At 69.4% G+C, this 20,911-nt stretch overlaps 2 protein-coding genes across 2 annotated transcripts; both read left to right on the forward strand.

Moving 5' to 3' along the window:
- Positions 1-4,812: 4,812 nt before the first annotated feature.
- HES5 (hes family bHLH transcription factor 5) lies at positions 4,813-6,152 on the forward strand (the record flags this gene model as incomplete). Its single annotated transcript, XM_079777821.1, has 3 exons — positions 4,813-4,866; positions 4,937-5,102; positions 5,186-6,152. 3 exons carry the CDS (start codon positions 4,813-4,815, stop codon positions 5,437-5,439), a joined length of 474 nt encoding a protein of 157 aa, XP_079633947.1. The 3' UTR covers positions 5,440-6,152.
- Positions 6,153-7,661: 1,509 nt separating this feature from the next.
- PANK4 (pantothenate kinase 4 (inactive)) lies at positions 7,662-20,879 on the forward strand. Its single transcript, XM_079776251.1, has 19 exons — positions 7,662-8,008; positions 11,335-11,417; positions 11,729-11,943; positions 12,420-12,603; positions 12,836-12,928; positions 13,217-13,370; positions 13,449-13,630; positions 14,060-14,141; positions 15,024-15,124; positions 16,227-16,382; positions 16,927-17,039; positions 17,216-17,303; positions 17,958-18,109; positions 18,566-18,621; positions 18,799-18,848; positions 19,203-19,307; positions 19,539-19,639; positions 19,731-19,799; positions 20,358-20,879. Exons 1-19 carry the CDS (start codon positions 7,885-7,887, stop codon positions 20,569-20,571), a joined length of 2,322 nt encoding a protein of 773 aa, XP_079632377.1. The 5' UTR covers positions 7,662-7,884; the 3' UTR covers positions 20,572-20,879.
- The last annotated feature ends 32 nt before the right edge of the window (positions 20,880-20,911 follow it).

The following is a 20,911-nucleotide window of genomic DNA, read 5'->3' on the forward strand; positions in this document are numbered from 1 at the left end:
GACCCGCTCCTGCCCGTGAGCGGCGCAGGGACCCTCCCTCGCAGAGCTGTGCTAAGTGGTCAGACTGCTGGCACCACGCCGGGGCCGAGTACCTGCTCAGACACGGACTCTCACCCCACGGCTCCTGCCGGGTCCCCAAGGAGAGACCCACCCCCTAACCCCAGGCAGACCCAGCGCCCCACGGCCCAGCCCTCCAGGCAGCCAGGCCTCCCCCCGATGCCTCGGGGTCCGGGCTGGTGGGCAGAGGCGGAGCGGCATGGGCTGGCCGGTCCCTTTCCCGCCCTGTGTCTGGTCCCGGCTCACCGGCCAGGCTCTCCCCAGCCCTGGGCAGGGGCCTGGCTGGTGGGGGGATGGGCTGGGCGCCCCCGCCCGGGAGTCACTGAGGCCAGGGGGACAGCATTGCATTGGGGGGGCAGGGCCAGGGCCAGGGCGCCAAACAGCTGCAGGGGGCACCCATCTCGGTGCCACGCAGCCAGGGGTCTATGGGTGGCCCTGAACCTGAGGCCAGACTCCTCTTCCCAGAAAGGCAGCCTCGCTCCTGACCCCGCCCCCCAGCCTGCCTCCCCTTCCCCCCCTCCAGGGCCGGAAACCCCATGGAGTCAGGAACACTCAAACACAGGGAGCCGGCGCTTCTGGGGACCTGCTGAGGGCACAGCCTTGTCCAGAGAGCCGTCCCAGATCTGGGTGGACGCGGGCAGAGGCAGGCTGGGCACGGCCGTCCCCTCGGACCCGCCTGCAGGGCACTGGGGAGCCCGGGGCCAATGGCAGCTGGAGGCGGGGCTGCCTGGCTGGGGAGGGAGTGTGCAGCTGGTCTCCAAGAAATCCTTTTTTTTTTACAAAAACATTAATTTTTAAGTGGCTTTTTGGAGGAGAGAGAGAGGGAGAACATCCATGTGGGAGAGGTACATTGATGGTTGCTCCGGTTACGCGCCAGGACCACTCTGACCGGGGATGGAGCCAGAAACCTAGGCGTGTGCCCTGACCCACCGGCCGGGGCTGCCCCCTTTTATTTTATTTATTTTTAATTATTATTGTGGAGAAAGACACAACATACAATTTCCCTTGGTCACCATTTCTGCGTGCACAGCTCAGGTGGATCAAGCACCTTCACATTGTTGCAGCTGTCACCTCCATCCTTTCTAGAACTTTCCATCTTCCCAACTCACACTCTGTCCCCATTAAACACACCCTCCCTCCACCCCTCCCCCCTCTCCCCTGCACCACCGGCTACTCTGTCCCTGGACCTGACTCCTCCAGGGCCCCTGGGAGCAGGATCACACGGCCTCTGTCCTGAGTCGGGCTTACTGGTATGTCACGGGGCGCAGTGTCCCCGAGGCCCAGCCACATTGTAATGTCGGACGGAGCTCCTTCCTTTTTAAGGCTGAGTGACATTCCTGCGAGTGATGGGCCCCTTGCTTACCCCTCCGTCTGTCCGTCTGTCCCCGTCCGTCTGTCTGTCAGCCCCGGCTGCTGCTGCCCCTCTGGCCGGTGTGAGTGATGCTGTGGCCAGGCCCTGCTTCTGATTCCTTTGGGGAGACCCTGGGGGTGGGGTTGCCGGATCCGCGGTCACTCTGTGTTTAAGTTTTGTTTGTATATTTTTATTGATGTCAGAGAGGAAGTGAGAGGGAGAGAGAGGGAGAGAGAGAGAAACATCAATGATGAGAGAGTCATGGATCAGCTGCCTCCTGCACGCCCCACACTAGGGATGGAGCCCGCAACCCGGGCCTGTGCCCTGACCTCCTGGTTCATAGGTTGACGCTCCGCCACTGAGCCCCGCTGGCCGGGCTCCATGGTTAATTTTTGAGGGACCTCGGCACTGGCCTCCCGAGTCCCCCTTGACACACGGGACACATGCCGCCCCTGTGAGCCCTGCGATTGCGGGGGGGGGGGGGGGGGGGAGTGGGGAGGTTGCTGAGCGATGGGGCGGGCCCTGGATCCCTGGCTCCTGGGTCCACCGCAGGGGCCCTGCCTGAAAAAAACCACGGCTGTTTCTGGGGGGCATTAACTCTGGAACCCCGCCCCGCCCCGCCCCGCCCGGGCCTGCTGAGAGCTGGGGTGTGGGCAGGACAGACACCCCTCGTCCTCAGAGCTTCCGCTGGAGGAACGACCCCTCTCCAGCTGCTGGGGCGGCCCAGGCAGAGGATCTAACCCCCCCCCCCCCCCACATTCTGGGTGCAAAGCCCGCCAGCCCTCAGCCGGAGCAGCAGCCTTCAGCCCTTGCCCCTCCCCCTCCCCCTCTCGGCCCCTCCCCCCAGCTGTGCGGCCACTCACCTTGGACGGCGTGAGCGGAGAGCCCGGGAGTTTCCCACACTTTGGCCCCATTCACAGTGTTAAACGGCCCACAAAGGCCGGGCGTGTGCCTGGAGGCCCGAGCTGCCATCTGGCCTCCACCCGGGAGGGAGGCCTTTCATCCCCGGCGGGATTTAACGCCATTCATTCCGTATTTCCCACAACCGAAAATTGGATCAAAGTTGCCCTGGTCCCGGGAAGAGGGGCAGGGGGAGGGGAGGCGCCCATGGCCCTCCCTGGCCGCGGGCCAGCCACCCTCCGCCGCGGGTGGGCGCGCACTTGGGCAGCGAGGGGGCTGGACCGTGACTCCTGGCACGTGTGTCTCATTGGGGCTGAGAGCTGGCTCGGAAGAGGGAGCCCGCGCAGGACACAGCCCCAGCCAACTGCCCTCCAAAGCTGGGGGTGGGGTGAGGTGGGGGCGGGGTGGGGGGGCCCCACCTGGGTGCAGCCCTCCCCTCTAGGGAGAGCCCTGAGGGCCCCCTCCCCGCCAGCAGCCAGGCCACAGGAGGCTCAGCTGTGGAGGCTGTGCCAGGGCCCTGCTCCCACACCCTCCGCCCTTGGCTAGGCACCCCGGGGGCTGGCCCCCCGCAGGCTGTGGACATGAGGGCCCCCACCCCCAGGGACACACCAGCACAGCCTCACTCTGGCCGCAGAACGGCCGCACTGGGCACCCGCAGAGCCTGCAGCTCCTGCCAGCCCACACCCACGGTGCCAGCCCCTGCCCGTGCCCAGGCTGTGAGCAGGGGGTGAGCATGTGGCTCGGCAGCCCATCACAGCTCACCCTGGAGCCTTCTGCCCTTTGGCATCAAACGAGAGCCGATCTCTGTGGTGGGGTCCCATCTGCTGGGGAAGAGCCGCTCACAGCGAGGCCCTCAGTGTCGCCCTCCTCCCCACAGCACGAGGGGAGGTGTGGGCAGGGCGGCGGGGGCGGGGGGAGGACCAGGTACCAGAGGGGGGTGTGGGCAGAGGCGGGCGGGGGGGAGGACCAGGTACCAGAGGGGGGTGTAGGCAGAGGCGGGGGGGGGGACCAGGTACCAGAGGGGGGTGTGGGCAGGGGCGGCCTCTCCTCCAGAGCTCCTGAGGGCTCACCCTGGAACCCCAGCCCAGCTCATCCCGGGGTGACAGCTGCCCAGGGCCACGCTGTGCTGGCTCCCGCCAGGCTGGCCCCGCAGCCCTGACACCGTCCTGCTCCCCGGTGGGTCCCCTGGGGTCCCCAAAGGCCCCTCCCGCAGTGGGGGCTGGACCTCTGCTCAGAGGTGGCTGCCAGGACCCCGGCGGGCGGGTCTGATGCCCCTTGTGAGGGCTCTGGAGTTCCAGCCACACTCGGGGGGGCTGCCGTCCAACTGTGCCCCGGATTTAAAATGGGGCTACGGTGCCCGATGCTAGCCATGGCTGCCCGAGCGAGCGGAGGCCCTGCCCCCCTCCCCCCGGCTGGGCCCCTCCCAGTCTCCTGTGGAGGACCAGGAGGGTGGTGGTTCTGGGCAGAGGGGCGCTCCCAGCAGGCCCTCTCCTAGGGCCTCAGCTGGTCGGTACCAGGATGATCAGTCTTCCCCGTGGGTCCCGAGGGCCCGTCTGAGCTGGTACCACATTCGTGGGGACTCCAGGCCTGCCCTGCTCTGACCCTCATGCCTGCCACCTGGCACCCCACCCTCAGAACGTCCAGGCAAAGCCAGCCCCAGCCGTGCCCGCCAGGCTGCGGGAGCCCGGGCGGTGAGCGAGCCCGGGTAGGACTCTGGCCACATGGGGGGGGGGCACCTGCGGGTTCACAGCACCCGAGATGCCACGGCCTGACACGCTGCTCCGGGGGCACGGGCTGGGGGCAGGCTCTGTGCTGGGCACGGCACCCCTCTGGCTCCCGGATGCTCCCTAAAGCCATCCTGGAGGCAGGGCGGCCCGTGTTCCCGTCTGGACAAGTCCTGTGTCCCAGGTGACACCCTGGGACCTGCCACAGAGGCAGGAGGCGCGACCCTGACTGTGGGCCCCTCTCCCACCTGTGCATGGGGTGGCCCGCCCCGCCCCTGGGGCAGCAGGTCCCTGTGGGGAGGGTGCCCGCAGCCCTGGAAGCCACTGCATTCCTCCCTTATCTGCCGGCCAGCAGCGGGAGCCGCCGGAGGGGGAGGGGAGAGGTCGTTCCTTCCTGCCCCCCCCCCCCCCCCCCCCCCCGCCTGGGAAAAGGCAGCATATTGAGGCGCGGGCTCCCAGCATCAGGCCCGGATGCTAATGAGGGCGAGCGCGTTCCCACAGCCCCGACATTGTGCCCGCGGCCCACCTGCTCCTCGGAGCGCTTTGTGCCCGCGCCCATTCACAGGCAGCCAGCGTGCGCTAATGGGCGGCCTTTGTGCGCCCCCATTGGCCGCCGAGTGTGGGAACGGCCGCGGCGCCCGGGCCCCAGGCGCCAGCCCGCCGCGCGCGCCTATAAAGGGCCGGTCCGCGCCGCCCGCCGCCCGCCGCCCGCCGCCCGCCGCCCGCCGCCCGCCGCCCGCCGCCCGCCCGCCGCTCCCGCCGCTCCCGCTCCCGCGCAGCATGGCCCCCAGCACCGCGGCCGTGGAGCTGCTGAGCCCCAAAGAGAAAAACCGAGTAAGTGCGCCGCCCGCCGCGCCCCCGCTCCCCTTCCCGCGCCCCGCGCCCTGACGCCTCCTCCCCGCAGCTGCGGAAGCCCGTGGTGGAGAAGATGCGCCGCGACCGCATCAACAGCAGCATCGAGCAGCTGAAGCTGCTGCTGGAGCAGGAGTTCGCGCGGCACCAGCCCAACTCCAAGCTGGAGAAGGCGGACATCCTGGAGATGGCCGTCAGCTACCTGAAGCACAGCAAGGGTGAGCCCGCGCCCGCCCCGCCCCGCCGCCCGCGCCCCGCGCCCCGCACCCCGCGCCCCGCGCTCACCGCCGTCTCCCCGCAGCCTTCGCCGCCGCGGGCCCCAAGAGCCGGCACCAGGACTTCAGCGAGGGCTACGCGTGGTGCCTGCAGGAGGCCGTGCAGTTCCTGACGCTGCACGCGGCCGGCGACGCGCAGATGAAGCTGCTCTGCCACTTCCAGCGCCCCCCGGCCGCGCCCGGCGCCCCCGCCACGGAGCCCAAGGCGGCGGCACCCCCGGCGGCCAAGGCCGGCCCCGCGGCGCACCAGCCCTCCCGTGGCCTCTGGCGGCCCTGGTGACCCCGCGGGCGTGCGGGCCGCCGCCCGGACCCGAGGGCCAGCTGGTGCGCAGGGAAGAGCCGCCTGTTCCGCCGGCGCCTCCCGAGGCTCCCTCGGGCCGGGCCGGGCCAGCGGCGGCCGCTCTCGGAGAACGCGCTGCAGGGCCTTGCGTCCGGCACGGCCAGGACCGCCTCCGCCGTCCGACCCCACGGGTTGTGTTTGCATTTCAGCAGTGACTTCCGGGAAGTCCCGCGGTTCTATGACGTTTGTAGCGGGGACTCTGTCCCGCTCGTAGAGGACTTTCCCCAGCTCGCCGCCGCTGGGCCGGCCTGGCGGGCGCACATTTGCCTTTTGTGAAGGCGGAACTCTAGGTGCGTCCTCATAGGAAGAGTGTCAGCCCCGAGGGGCGGGGGGGACCAGCGGGCCGCGCTGCCTGGGCCTGGCGGTCGGGTCAGGGCTCACAGCGGGCCGAGGGCGGGTCTCCATGATCCTTAAAGGATCCCCGGGTGGGCGGGTGCTCGTGGGCTTGACGCTGTACTCAGAATCTGAACTCAGTCACGTGGGAGCCACTGGCCTGCCCCCCGGACTTCCAATAAAATCTGGCTATCTGGTCCTCCGCTGTCCTCGCCGTTCCTCCGCAGCCACCAGCTCCACGGGGGAGGGGGAGGGCACTATCGCGAGGGCAACCGTGGGTGGGACCCTCGGGTCACAGGAGGAAGGGCTGGGTGCTGGGAGGGAGGAGGGGAGGCAAGGGAGAAGCTGGGAGGGAGTAGGGGAGGCAAGGGAGAAGCTGGGAGGGTTAGGCGGGAGGAGGGGGCACGCCACAGGCCTGGATCTCTGCCCCGGCCTCTCCCCAGCTCCCTGAGAGCACAGTGGCCGCTCAGGACCTGCCAGCTCTGCCCCCGAAGGCCACAGCCTGCACTGGAGCGCTTGCCGCCACGAAAGGGGTTTAGCCGGGCCAAACACACAGGAAAAGATGTTTGCCCCCCCCCCCCCGCCCCTTCCCGCGTGGCCAGCAGCACCCACCCCTGGACAGGCCCCCGGGGGCACCTGCCCTCCCTGCTGGTGGAACAGGCAGTGCAGGCTACAGGTTGACGGAGTCTGAATCTAGAGGCGTCCTGACTTGCCAAGGGGCAAAACCCGCGCTATGGGGATGAGCTGGATGTGGGACCAGGAGGCATTATTTTCAGAGATGCAGGCCCAGCCCGGCCCCCCTCCTTCCTGCTCAGCACTTCCCTCCCTGCCATCTTCCATCCCTTTCCATCTACTCTGCAGGGAATGCCCAACGGCGCCCCCTCCCGGCCATTCCAGTGCCTGCCGGTGGTCTCTGGGGTCCCTGCCGAGGCCCTGGGAGCAGTGAGCCAGGGACAGGGAGCGCCTTTTACTGCACGGGCAGCAGGCACGTCTGCCCACAGGCACCCCCCTGCCCAGGGTCCTGGATGTCTGAGGAGAGCCTCTTGGGAGCAGACCCCTGCACCCTTCCACCCAGGCCTCCCCACCGAGAGCCGCACCCCCCACCCCCAGGAAGACACCTGCCCGGCTGCCTCCCCCCTGGCCCGATGCCCGACACGGCCCCTCCTGTGAATCAGCCTGGAGCTCTCTGCTGCTCCACGGGCCTGCCAGGCATCGGGCATGCGAGGAGGTGGCCGAGGCCCCGAGAAATGAAGTTACCAACCTAGGGTCACCTGGCAGGCCGGCGTCAAGGCCACTTAGGGGACCCCTCTGTCGGCTCCCAACACTGGGTTCTTTCCCAAAGCACCCCAGTGTCTCTGAAGGGGACACATCGGAGCCGGGTCCCCGAGCTAGTGCGGGCTTCCCAGCAACACCACCGGTGCTCCCGGCCCAGCGCTGGGAGATTTCTCAGCCTGCCCCTTGCAAACGCCCACTGATTCCCCTCGTGGCAGAGGGCAGCCTCCTCCAGGCAGGCTCCCCGGCCCTCTCTGCGGGTGGGGTCACCAGAGCACACCGCCTCCCCAGTTGTGAGCCCTGCCCTGCCCTTTCTGGCTCACAGACCGGCATGTCTGTCTGCGCTGCCCCCGAGGGCAAGGTCCCCAATACCCACCCGGCCTGGGGCTTTCAGCACCCACAGCCCCGCATCCCTGGAGACCCAGGCGGGGGGTCACGCGCGCCTCCCCGCGCGGGTGCCCGGCTTACAGCCCACTCGCGGGAAGTCAGGTCTCCGGTGGCCTGCCAGGCCCAGTGCCCTTCTGCCCTGGCTCAGAGCCCGGAGGCCAGCACCGCCCACGGTGCAGAGGTTTTGTGTTGGGCTCCCTTCCGGCCCGGGCCTCTGGGACCCCCGCCCGGGCCGCCCGGAGTCGGTCCTCCAGCGGCCCAGACCACAGAGGCGAGCGGGGCGGGGGCCGGCCCGGAGCCTCATTAGCATAATCTATGCGCGGGAGGCGTTTAGCAGTCAAATATATGCGCATATATCTCCATGGCTGATGAGGCTGGCCGGGCACATTCAAAATGGCGGAGTGTGGAGCGAGCGGCAGCGGGAGCAGCGGGGACGGCCTGGACAAGAGCATCACGCTGCCCCCCGACGAGATCTTCCGCAACCTGGAGAACGCCAAGCGCTTCGCCATAGACATCGGTAGCCGCGGGCGGGCGCGGGGAGCGGGGCGGCGCGCAGCGGGCGTGGGCGCGGGCGGCGGGGTTGGCGGGCCGGGGGCGGTGGCAAGGACGAAGGGCGGGGCGCGGGCCGGGGGCGCGCACGGCCTGCCGGGCCTCGTAGTCAGCGGGCTGCCGGCGCGCACGACTTGACGGGCCTTGTAGTCCTAGGGCCGCCGGTGCGCACGCTCGTCGCGGAGGCCGGACTACAGCTCCCGGCAGGCTCCGCGCGGCAGGAGCGGGACATGCCGGGCCTTGTAGTCCGGCCTGGGGAGGGTCAGCGGCGCGGTGGGGCCTCTCCGGCCGCCTGGGGTGACTGTCCCGGCCCGCGGCAGGTCTGGGCCGGGATGTGGACGGGCGGGAGCCCCAGCGTTGGCCACGGGAAGCCTTGGCGGCCGCCCGGAGCCCGAACTTGCAGGCCCTGATCTCAGCCGGTGGCCGTTTGGCATGAGTTTCGATGACCTGGACGTGGGAGCTTGGAACCTCTGCCGGCCTCTGGCCGGAGCCTCCGCGTCTCCCGCGGGCTGCAGGGGAGCCCCAGGCCCGCACTCGCCCCCGCCTCTCCCAGGCCCTGCCCCGCTCCCTGCACCAGGCCCCGTGCTCCCTCCCAGCATCCCGCTGTCACTGGACACGAAGCGGGGAGGTCACCTCGCTGGTAGGCTGCCAGCCCTCGGCCTGCCACGCTGCTGCTCTGCCCACCTATCAGGACAGCGGGCTTCTGGGGGCAGCTTCCCGGGGTCAGGCCCGGCGTGGAGGCCACAGCGGCTCTGCACCTCCCGCCCGGCGAGATCTGGGCTGCGGCCTGAGTTTGTCTGTGATTGTCCACCTCGGAGTGGGCAGTGTCCGCTGCCCCCCAGCACCCCACCTGCCCCTGCCCCTGCCCCGCGGTTGCTGCTCAGTAGATGCTGGACCGCACCTTTTCTCCCAGAGAAGCTGGGCCACTGGGTGGGCCTTTGCAGTTATTGCGTCCCCGCCGCCCTGCTCTTGGAGCTCGGCTGGGTCACAGGCTTGGGGCGCAGGTCCTCGTGGGGAATGGAGACGTGGGGAGGGCCGGAGTTCCCACCCTGCACACCAGGGGCTGGGCGGTGGCAGGTGTGAGATGGTTGGAGGCCAGGTGGGTGCTGGGGTGCCTAGCGCAGACCAGAACTCCGTGCCCACCTGCATGAGGGGCTGGAGATGCGGCTGGAAGCCCAGCCGAGGGGGTCACCCACCACCAGGCTTCCGGGGGCCCGGTCAGCCTCTCAGGCCTGCTCCGCAGTCTTCCGAGTGTGGCCCACGCTGGGAGTGACCGTGGTCCGGGCGGGTGGGAGCTCTGAGGTTCCGACTTTGCTTCCCTCCATGGGGGGTTGTGCTCCGAGGAACGAGTCAGCCTTCACGTTTCTGCAAAAGGACTTGCCACGGGGCTCACCGTGGACCTCGGTGTGGGCCCCAGGGGCCAGCTGGTGGCCCTGGAGGAGGAACTGCTGCGGGGCCTGGAGCCGCCTGCCGTCCGGGGCGGCCCCGCGGGCTCCTGGGCAGAGGGCCTCGGGGTGTTCTTGGCGCCGCGGGCATGTCCTCCCCCGGAGGCCCCTCGGCGCTGGGTGCCGTGCTGTTTGTCAGCGCAGCGCAGGCCGGTCCTCAGCCCGGAGCCTGCCGCGTCTGACCCGTTGGCTCACAGACTGGCTCGTCTGTCTGCTCTGCCCCGGCCTGAGCCTCCGCCGGGAAAGCTCAGGCTCTGTTCTGACCGGCCCTCCCCGGGGGCACCCGGGTCAGCGGGCAGATTCCCTGTGAAAGCACCAGGGACGTTCCACCTGTCGCCGCACACGGGTGAGGTGGCAGGGCCTGCGGGGTGGCGTGTGCGCCGGGTGTGCAGCCCCCCTGGCCCCAGCGAGGACCGGCCAGAGGCGGCAGGTGGACCGCGGTACCCGGCCCGCAGGCTGGGTGAACGGAAAGGTCCTCTCCGTCCGTGGAACGTGGGCTGGTCCCTGCGGTGGTCGGTGTGATGGCCCCGGCAGGGTTGGCATTCGCTCTAATTGTGGGGGATCCCGGGCACAGCTGAGCTGCTCCCCGAAGGCTCTGAGAGCCCCCTGCTCCAGACCGACAGCCTGCACCCCCACGTGCGCCCTGGCCCCGGCTGTTCTCTCCCGGGGGGAGCAGGAGGCAGTCCCCGCAGCGCCAGAGGCCCCGTCGTGGCGGCCAGGACGGGGCAGGCGGCGTGAGCCTTGGACCGGGAAGAGCTGCGGGCCGCAGGCCTGCCTTGCTTTCGTGGCCCCGTAAGAAACCCTCTGCCTCAGAGGCCTTTCGTGGCTCCGAGGGGGTCGCTCCCCTCCTGTCTGCCCTCCGTGGCTGTGGCCGTGGCTGGGGCGGCAGGACCTGGGCCTCCCGGCGCCGCCCGTCTGCCGTGAGTGCTCCCCAGGGCACAGCCTTGAAACCGGTGCCCGGGGCCCTTCGCACCTGCCCCGCCTGTGTGTCCGGCCAACAGGCCCCTCCTGCTTCCTCAGACCTGGCCTCTGGCCATGTCGCCGGGGCCTGGCCGTGGGCACAAGACCCTGCTGCCCTCGGTGGTCTCCTGTGGTCACTCTGGGCCTCGGGCCGCCCCAGCCCGAGCCAGTGGGGGGCAGGACGCTGCTCTCCGGCCCCAGGCCTCGGGCGGTCCTGGTGAGCGCCCCCGGCTGCTGGGACGGCTCCCTTCGCCTCCTTCCCCGCTGTCTCCACGGCAGCCACACGGTGCTGTTCGGTGGAAGCACTGGGTGCTTCAGCTTCTTTCTTTCTTTATTTCTTTTTTTTAAAATATATTTTATTGATTTTTCACAGAGAGGAAGGGAGAGGGATAGAGAGCTAGAAACATCGATGAGAGAGAGACATCGACCAGCTGCCTCCTGCACACCCCCCACCGGGGGATGTGCCCGCAACCAAGGTACATGCCCTTGACCGGAATCGAACCTGGGACCTTCCAGTCCGCAGACCGACGCTCTATCCACTGAGCCAAACCGGCTTCAGCATCAGCTTCTTTCTTTGGGTCACTTTCCTGATCCGCTTGAAACTGCTGATAAGCAACACGGTTGCCCAGAAATGGGGCAGCTTCCTTCCCCGGGCCCGGGGTGCAGAGAGCTGGGGGCAGCCTCAGCCGGGCTGGCCGGGCCTGGGAGGAGCAGAGGTGTGGGTCCTGGGTCCTGGAGCCCGTCCTTGGTGTGGTGCCCGCCGGGCCTTCAAGGTCAAGTGGCAGCAGACGCCTGTGCCCACGACCCAAGTCCGGGAAGGAGAGCGCGTGGAGGGCTGAGCTCCGGTGCCTCCGTCCGCTTCTCAGCCCCGTGTTTGTCTCCCCCGCAGGTGGGTCGCTGACCAAGCTGGCCTACTACTCCACGGTCCAGCACAAAGTCGCCAGGGTGAGGTCCTTCGACCACGCGGGCCAGGTGAGCGGGTGTCCAAGTGGGCGGGCTCCGGCGCCAGCCCTGGCCTCCGGGCTGCTGTTCCCGGGTCCGCGCGGCTCCGGAGGCTCCCAGGGGGCTTTCTGGTGCCCGGGCCCCTGCCCGCCTCCTCTCGCTCCACGCGAAGCTCCTTCCCCACAGGAACCTGACCCCGCTGCTCCTGCCCGAGGTTGGCAGCCGGAGTTCTGCCCGTTTCTGGGGTGACGGAAACGGTGGGCGCTGCCGGTGGGCGCTCGGCGGCCTCGTCTCGGGGTCTTCCCCTCCCGCACGGCACACAGACCCCCTCTCTGCCCCAGGACGCCGAGCAGGACCGCGAGTCGCCCTACGAGATCTCCGTCCAGGAGGAGGTGACGGCCCGGCTGCACTTCATCAAGTTCGAGAACAGCTACATCGAGGCCTGCCTGGACTTCGTGCGGGACCACCTGGTCAACACGGAGACCAAGGTCATCCACGCGACCGGGGGCGGGGCCTACAAGTTCAAGGACCTCATCGAGCAGAAGCTGGGGCTGCGGTAAGGGGACCGCGGGCCCCAGGGTGTGGGGTGGGCGCCTCGGTGCTCGGGTCGGCTCTGACGTGGCGGTAGCCGAGGTAGCCGGCTCCTGCACCTGCCCCGGTCGTGGAGCCGGTGGGGGGCCCTGGGGCAGGGCTCCAGTGGCCGAACCCCAGGAGGACGGTGGGTGCAGGAAGCAGCCTGTCCTGCTGGGCAGAGGCTCCCAGGGCTGCAGCCCCCCCCCCCCGGGGGAGGCGGGGCCAGTGGTGGGGGCGGGGCTATAGTGGGGGCGGGGCTTCAGGCGCACTCAGGGCTCAGGGGCCAGCACGCAGGTGCCCTCAGGACAGAGGGCCGCTGACCTTCCGGGCTGCTCTGCCGAGAACCCCTGTGTCTTTGGGGTGAGGAGCTGCGCTCGGCAGCAGGGGAGTGTCCAGGAGCCGCGGGCGCGACGGCGGGTCCGTGGTCTGGGCTGCTTCAGGGCCCGCCTTCCCTCGCAGAGTGGCCAAGGAGGACGTGATGACGTGCTTGATAAAGGGCTGCAACTTTGTGCTGAAGAACATCCCGAACGAGGCCTTCGTGTATCAGAAAGACTCCGACCCTGAGTTCCGATTTCAGACAAACCACCCCCACATTTTCCCCTACCTCCTGGTCAACATCGGCTCTGGCGTGTCCATAGTGAAGGTGAGCTGGGGCCGGGGCAGGGGACACGGACGGGCGAGTGACTTGGCCTGGCCCTTGCGGTTACGGGCACGAGCCCCGTGCAGAACGCTCCCAGCATCGGTGCCCCTGAGCCCTCCCAGGCGCGGCCGTCAAGAGCACGGTCCCCGCGTCTGAGGGCACCCTGGCCGCCGCGTCCCCGGGACCTGCTGGGTGGCTGGGCCCGCTCACCAGCGCCCCTGCCCCCTCGGCCCAGGTGGAGACGGAGGACGGGTTCGAGTGGATCGGCGGCAGCTCCATTGGAGGCGGCACCTTCTGGGGGCTCGGGGCCCTGCTCACCAAGACACAGGTACTGGGCCCGGGCAGGGCTCTGGCCGCGGGCTCCCCTCCTCGGGGCGGGCTGGCACCTGCCGGACGGAGGCTGGGCTCGGCTGGGGCTGTTACAGACGGGGCTCCTCCTCGGCCTCGCCCCGACTGTCCTGGGTCCCTGAAGGGCGTGCATCCAGTCTGCCAGCACACAGCTCAGCCGCGGGTCCCTGGGCCTGCCTGTCTCCCGCGCTCCGTGGGCTTGGCTTCGGGGCCCCAGGGCTCCTTCCCGCTCCCACACCTCACTGCTCCCCCTGCTCCGTCCCTGCAGAAGTTCGATGAGCTGCTGCATCTGGCCTCCAGGGGGCAGCATGCCAACGTGGACATGCTCGTGCAGGACATCTATGGCGGCGCCCACCAGACGCTGGGGCTCAGCGGCAACCTCATCGCCAGCAGCTTTGGGAAGTCGGCCACCACCGACCAAGGTACCGGCTGCTCGCGCTCCCGCCCTCCCGCCCGCCGGTGCCACGGGCCTCCGCCAGCAGCTGGTTTCTGTCTCCCAGAGTTCTCCCCGGAGGACATGGCCAAGAGCCTGCTGCACATGATCAGCAACGACATCGGGCAGCTCGCCTGCCTCTACGCCCGGCTGCACGGCCTGGACCGCGTGTACTTCGGCGGCTTCTTCATCCGCGGCCACCCTGTCACCATGCGCACCATCACCTACAGCATCAGCTTCTTCTCCAAGGCACGCCCGGCGCTCCCGCCCCCAGTGCGCACCCTCAGGCCTTGGAATGAGCCGCCCAGCGGAGGGTGCCCCTGCCCGCCCGCCTGGCCTGCCCCTTCCCCCGGTGACACCTGCGGGGTCTGAGCTGGGCAGGTGACCGATGGCACGCGTTCCAGGGACCGGCTCCCTGTGAGAGCGTCCGACGAGCTCCGGCCCATCGGCAGGGCTGGGCCCGCAGTGGGGGCACCACGGGCAGACGGCGGGTGGGCCGGGGTTCATCCTGTTGAAGTCGTCCCCCCAGTGTTTCCCAAAGGACAGCTTTTCGTTCTGCGTTCCGTCCAGTCCCGTTGGCACATCACGCGGACGACTCAGGACCCCCCCCACCCCGCGGCAGAGGGACCGTCTGGCGGGGGGCGGGGGTCAGGCGCCTCAGGGGGGTCTGCATTGCAGGGGGAAGTCCAGGCGCTGTTCCTGAGACACGAAGGCTACCTGGGCGCCATCGGGGCGTTTCTCAAAGGAGCCGAGCAGGACAGTGAGTGGGGTGCGGCGGGGGCTGGCCTGTGCGGAGGGGGCGGGCGGCTGCGGGGGGGGTCCCCAGCCCTACATCTGGCCGCCCCCTGTTGATGGACACGGTGGCCTGCGAGGGAGATGGCCCGCCCTCGTCCCATCTGCGCGGGGGTGGGGCCGGGCTAGCCCTTGGCTGTGACTGCCCTGAGGGGGTGGAAAGCGGCTTGTGGGCCTGCGTGTGACAGAATCAGGGTCCCAGTGAGGGACACGGGGCTCGAGGCAGGCGCTGCGAGCATGGCCTCACCTCCGAAGGCCCCCCCCCCCCGCCCCCGCCCCGTCGCTGTCGGCCAAGGGCCTTCCTCTCGGTCCTTTTTGAAGAAACTCCAGGGCCCTGGCCGGGCGGCTTGTTGGTTGGACAGCGTCCCGCACACCAACGGGCTGCAGGTCCCATTCCCAGCGGCACGTGCCTCGGTGTCGGTCGGTCCCGGGCATGGTGCACGCGGGAGGGAGGCAACGATTGTTTCCCCCCAACATCGATGTTTTCTCTCCCTTTGCTTCTCTCTAAAATCAATAAAAACACACCCTCGGATGAGGATTAAATAAACAAGTAAAATCAGGAACTGGGGTCCCAGGGGTGGCCCTGCCGGGCGCACAGGCAGCTCCCTGGGGTGCTCGTCACCCCGCTGCGTCCCTCAGTCGCTCTCGCCTCAGGAAACCAGGGAGGGTCTCTAGAGAACTTAAAAGCTCTCAGTGGCCATTCCGTAGGTCCCGCTGCCGGTGAGAGGGAGGCAGGAACACGGACCACCGGCCCCTGATCGAGGGACCTGGGCGCGGCCTCCCCTGCTCGGTGGCATCCTGAGGTTCACGCCTCAGCCGGCTGGCCGGTAACACCGTTTCTCCTCCCCAGACCCCGACCAGTACAGCTGGGGCGAGAACTACGCGGGCAGCTCCGGGCTGATGAGCTCGTCCCCGGAGCTCGGCCCCACGCCGGGGGCGAAGAGCGGCACTGTGAGTGGGGTCTGCCTGTCCGGGTCCGAGCTCGGGGGCCGTGGTGCCGGCTCCTGGCACCGAGGGCGGGAGGCAGACGCGGCTGGCCTTCCTCCCTCCTTTCCTGCCTTCACGTCCGCAGACGTCGGCGGGCGCCCGTGAGCCCTGCAGTCCCCCCAGGTTTGGGGGGAGGGGCCTTCCCCGCTGGCCGTCCACAGCAGGGTCCGGTTAGCGCCCAGGCTCAGGGACCACGCGGTTCCCGGGCCGTGTCTGTCGGTCTCAGGCCGGCCCCCCGCAGCTCACGGCGAGGACTGGCCGCCGGGCCCGCGTCGGCCTCACTCCTCACAGCGTCAGTTCAGAGGCCGGCAGGTGCGGGGGGCACTGGGCACAGTGGCCTGGCCCCCGCGGGGCGCAGCCGGGGGAGCGGCTTTGGACACTGGTGTGTGGTCAGCAGACACGCTGTGGGGAGACAGGAGCCGGCTGCTGTCCCCACGGGACCCTGTGGCCTTGCCGTGGGTCTGGCACTGGGCAGAGGCTGAGGGGGCCAGCGCCCCCGGGGGCCTGCGCAGGGGAACGAGGCCAGAGAAGCACAGGCCAGCCGGGGGGTCACGGGTGCAGAGAAAAAGGCCGGTGGATGCAGGAGAGGCCGGTGCGGAGCTCACAGGCCCCGGGCGTCACACTGGCAGGAAAGCGACGGGGACAGGTGGGCGGCCGGGAGGGTGACGTGACCGGTGGGGCCTGACCTCGTGTGCAAGCAGACAGGATCCAGCAATGGAGGGCACCGCGGGCCCTGGCGGGCGGGTGGGACCCAGGGTGGGAGGCTCTGCCGGCCTCCCCACGGGGCAGCTCGTTAGCCTCAGAAAAAGCACAGCTGGCCCTGACCGGTGTGGCTCAGTGGATAGAGCATCAGCCTGTGGACTGAAGGGTCTCAGGTTCGATTCCAGTCAACGGCATGTACCGTGGTTGCGGGCACATCCCCAGTGGGGGGTGTACAGGAGGCAGCTGATCGATGTTTCTCACTCTCTATCCCTCTCCCTTCCTCTCTGTAAAAAATCAATGAAATATATTTAAGGGGGAAAAAAAAAAAGCACAGCTGACATGCCCCCCGCTTCCCGCCCCCCAGTTCGACCTCCTGGAAATGGACCGGCTGGAGAGGCCGCTGGTCAACCTGCCGCTGCTCCTGGACCCGGCGTCCTACGTGCCCGACACGGTGGACCTCACGGACGACGCCCTGGCCCGCAAGTACTGGCTCAGCTGCTTCGAGGAGGCCCTGGACGGGGTGAGGGCCGCAGCTCGGGGGCTGGTGTGGCTGCGAAAGCCCTCGGGTCCCAGGCAGTGACCCTGGTGAGGGGGAGGCGTCCCCGGAGCGGGTCCCCCTGAGGGCAGGGCCGCCTGCTCCGTGGGGAGCAGTGGCTCCCGGGGTTCGGGGGGACGGTGAGCTGGGTCAAGGCGTCAGTGGGGCTCGTGGTTTATAAATCCCTGGCTGGTCACTGCGCTTCCTCAGGAGGCACAGGGTCGTGGCTCAGGCGCCGGAGCAACCGGCCCTCCTCGGCCCCTCGGGGGCCCCTGGGGTCTGTTTCCGGGGGAGGGTCCCCTCCTGCCCGGACCCACGGGCTCTGAAGACGGTCCAAGCCTCCCGCCTCTCGGGGCGGAGCCGGAGGACGTGGGTCCGAGCCTGGGGTCGGCAGCCGTGACCCCTGTTCCCACCTGGCAGAGACCCAGTTGGAGGACCTGCCAGACAGGCAGGCCCGGCCCCCAGCGCTCCGTCCGCGCCCCCGTCCACGCGCGGGGCTGCGGGCGCTGCTGACCCCCGACCTCGGCAGGTGGTGAAGCGAGCCGTGGCCAGCCAGCCGGGGTCTGCGGACGCGGCGGAGCGGGCGGAGAAGTTCCGCCACAAGTACTGGGACAAGCTGCAGACGCTGCGACACCAGCCATTGTGAGCTCCGACCCCCCCGCCCCCCGGGCCAGCCGCAGCACCCTCCCGTGGCCCAGCGCGCCCCCCTCCCCGAGCCCGGCTGTCCCCTCTCTGCTGCTGTGGGTGCGGGTGCTGTGAGGGTGGCCCCGGACAGGGCGTCCGCCCGCTCAGCCCCTCCTGCCTGGCTCTGTCCCCAGCGCTTACGGGACCCTGACGGTGCGCAGCCTTCTGGACACGAGGGAGCACTGTTTGAACGAGTTCAACTTCCCAGACCCCTACTCCCAGGTGAGTGCGGGGGCGGGGCTTGGGCGTCCTGCCCAGCAAGCGGGTTTGGTCGCCGCCCCGACCCCAGCGCTGGGGTGGGCTGCATCTGGAGCGGCACCCGCTGAAGAGCCGCAGGTCGGAGGCCCTGTGGGGACCCGGGCAGAGAGCTCTCACCCTCGGCCAGTGGGGGTGGCGAGGGGGGGTCATGGGGACATGTGGAACCAGGCACCTGCGTTTTGACCAGGAGGGTGCGGCCTCCCAGGGGGCGGGTTCTCCGTGTGCCCGCCCCTCCCTGGCCTCCCAGTCGGTGTTTGTGGACGTCTGTCCTGCTCTCAGGAGTGACCCGCGGCCAGAGGCAGGGTGAGGGGTGGTGGGCAGGGTCCAGGCACCGCTCCACAGCCATCCCCGTGCCCTGCCCTTCGCACGGGAGGGTCTGGGTGGGGCCTGGGGGCGTGTGTGCCAGGATCTACCAGTCGGGGCAGCAGGCCCGTGAGGGTCCTGGCCCTTCTCGTCCTGCCCTCCGTCACGCCGGGCCGAGCCACCTGAACCGCGGCAGCACCGCTAACACGGCCCGACCTGGGGTGTGGAAGCTCGAGCGTGAGGTCAGGTCGAGCACCTGCCCTCGGAGGGGCGCCGGCAGGCTGGGGCGCGGCCGTCAGCTCAGGTCGCCCGCAGGTGAAGCAGAAGGAGAACGGCGTGGCGCTGCGGTGCTTCCGGCGGGTGGCGCAGGCGCTGGACGCGCTGGACTGGGAGGAGCGGCAGCTGGCGCTGGTGCGAGGCCTGCTGGCCGGCAACGTCTTCGACTGGGGAGCCAAGGCCGTGTCCGAGTAGGTGCCGCTGCCCCAGCCCGCCCGCCCTGGGGTCCCCTCACCCACAGCCCTCAGGGCTCCAGGCCCCAGCAGCTGCCCGGGATGGGTCCCACGGAGCAGCCCGGCCCCGGCCCGGCCGTGAGGAGGCAGCAGTGAGGGGACCGGGGTCCTGGTCGGCTCGGCTTCTGGGGGTTGGGGGAGCCCCTCCCGCCCCCAGATGGTGCCTGTGGGTGGGGGTGTGGGCTTGGGGCTGACGTTCCCGCTGGCCAAGTCCAGGTGCTGGTCGCCGTGCAGAGTAGGGCCCGTGTGGAGTAGGCCCCGCGCGGAGTAGGGCCCCGGCGTCTGTGTCTGACGTGGGAGGTGCTGGCGCCTCTCGGACCAGCGGCAGCGGCTGGTGATGAGCCGGCCCAGCTCAGTGGACAGTGAGCCGGCGGCTGAGTCCTGGGTGTGACTTGCTCTTTCCTCCCCGTGCAGTGTCCTCGAGTCTGACCCCCAGTTTGGGTTTGAGGAGGCGAAGAGGAAGCTGGAAGGTAAGACGCCCAGGGCGCCTCCGGGGCCGGGCTGGGCGGGGCGGGGAGTGGGGGGCGGGGTGGGGGGTGTTGGGGGTCGGGGTGGCCTGTGGAGGTGGGAGGACCACTCCCTGGAGCCACGCAGGGAAGGGGTGTGAGGTGATGGCGGAGAGCGCTGACCTCCCCCGTGTCCCCCAGAGCGGCCCTGGCTGGTGGACTCCTACGACACGTGGCTGCAGAGACTGAAGGTACATGCAGCTGCCCCGTCCCAGGACCACATGCGCGGGACCAGCTGGGGTCACAGGCAGGGGGCTGGGGGGCCCCTAAGTCTCGCCAACACCCCAGCTGCAAGTCCAAGGTGACCATTCCCTGTCCCGAGCCTGACTCCCCGGGGACCATTGAGTAGGTCACTGACCTCAGTTCAGAGGTCGTTCGGGGCAGCGGCTCTGGAGGAAGCTCAGGCGGCCCGCCCAGCGCCCACGGGCCCAGCAGCCCGGCCGTCCGCGGAGTGGCGGGCGGGGCAGGCGGGGCGGGGCGTGCGGAGGGGCTGAAACGCTTGGCCGCGCCTGTGCCCAACTGAACGTCCTGGTTTTGTCTTGCAGGGGCCCCCTCACAAATGTGCCTTAATTTTCGCAGATAACAGTGGAGTAGACGTCATTTTGGGAGTCTTCCCCTTTGTCAGGGAGCTTCTGTCTAGAGGGACGGAGGTGAGTGTGGGGCTGCACGCGGGACCCTTGCCCGGCTGCTCCATGCCGGCAGGTAGGTGCGGGCGAGCAGCGACCCCGTGTCTGGGCGTCTGCATCGGACCTGGGGCCGCTCCTCCGCAGGCCGCCGGGCAGCTCCGGGGGCGGGGCGGGGCGGGGCGGGGCGGGGCGGGGCGCAGCTGGGCTGGGGCTGCGGCGGCCGGGGTCCCTCAAAGCCCGGGGTGTCTGCTGCAGGTCATCCTGGCGTGCAACTCGGGCCCCGCCCTGAACGACGTGACCTACGGCGAGTCCCTCCTCGTGGCCGAGCACATCGCGGCCATGGACCCCGTTGTCCAGTAAGCCTGGCGGGAGGCGGGGCCGGGGCGGAGGCGGGGCCGGGGAGTGTCCTGGGCCCAGCTCACGGCTCCGCCCCGTCTGTGCCCACAGCTCGGCGCTCAGAGAAGAGAGGCTGCTGCTCATGCAGACCGGCTCCAGCTCCCCCTGCCTGGACCTCAGGTACCGGCCGCTCCGCGCCCCTGGCCCCGGCCCCTCCCCGGCCCCATCACGGCATCCGAGCGCTCTGGCTCGTGTGGGCGGGAGACGTGGACACTGGGCGCCCGGCCCCGAAGCCAAGAGGGGCTGCCCCGCCTGTAGCAGGGTCCTTTATAATCTTTTTTAAAAATATATTTTTATTGGTATCAGAGGGGAAGGGAGAGAGCTAGAAACACCAATGATGAGAGAGGATCATTGATGGGCTGCCCCCTGCACGCCCCCTACTGGGGATGGAGCCTGCAACCCAGGCATGTGCCCTTGACCGTAATCGAACCCGGGACCCTTCAGTCTGCAGGCCAACACTCTAACCACTGAGCCACACCGGCCAGGGCGGGACCAGGTCCTTTAAAGTTCAGAGTAGGAGGCGTCGCCGCCGCTTCCAGACGGGGCTGCCCGCTGCGACGCGGCAGCCGCTGCTCGCGGGCTGGACCGGGAGCCCAGTCCGGAGGGGGTCTCCGTGCCCCGGGGGCAGGGGGCAGCCACTCCGTGTCTCGGAGCCCGCCTCACTGCCCTCCTCCACAGCCGCCTGGACGAGAGGCTGGCCGTGCTGGTGCAGGAGCGCGGGACGGACCTGGTGGTGATCGAGGGCATGGGCCGGGCCGTGCACACCAACTATGGCGCGGCGCTGCGCTGCGAGAGCCTGAAGCTGGCCGTGCTCAAGAACCCCTGGCTGGCCGCGCGCCTGGGCGGCCGGCTCTTCAGCGTCATCTTCAAGTTCGAGGTCCCGGCGGAGTGAGGCCCCAGCCGCTGCCCAGCGGGCCTCAGGGATGGACTGGGACGGCCACAGGGACGCACCGTCCGATATTTATGTTGTGCTTCTGTGACTCAGGCGGGCGCGGCGGCCTGCTCCCGGCGTCGGGCGCGTTCCTCACGCTGCCGTGTCCGCTGGGAGGCACCGCCCGCCCCGGGACATTCGCGTTGGAATGTATTTAACTGTTAAATAACCTTTTATATATGTTAAATATGTATATGCCTGTGTCTGAGAGCACAGGCGCGAGGACGCACCAAATAGAATTTCTAGTGAGACCGGAGCTTGAGCCTTTGCGCCTCCCTCCGCAGTCGCTCCCAGCACTAGG

Source organism: Cnephaeus nilssonii, assembly GCF_951640355.1.
Source record: "Cnephaeus nilssonii genome assembly, chromosome: 7".
Taxonomy (NCBI): domain Eukaryota; kingdom Metazoa; phylum Chordata; class Mammalia; order Chiroptera; family Vespertilionidae; genus Cnephaeus; species Cnephaeus nilssonii.

Excerpts from the sequence above, each read along its gene's own strand:
- PANK4 (XM_079776251.1), top strand. The coding sequence starts at position 7,885 with ATGGCGGAGTGTGGAGCGAGCGGCAGCGGGAGCAGCGGGGACGGCCTG. Across the intron at positions 13,371-13,448 it reads GTCGGCCACCACCGACCAAG|AGTTCTCCCCGGAGGACATG; the intron begins GTACCGGCTGCT and ends TCTGTCTCCCAG. Across the intron at positions 18,622-18,798 it reads GGCGAAGAGGAAGCTGGAAG|AGCGGCCCTGGCTGGTGGAC; the intron begins GTAAGACGCCCA and ends CGTGTCCCCCAG.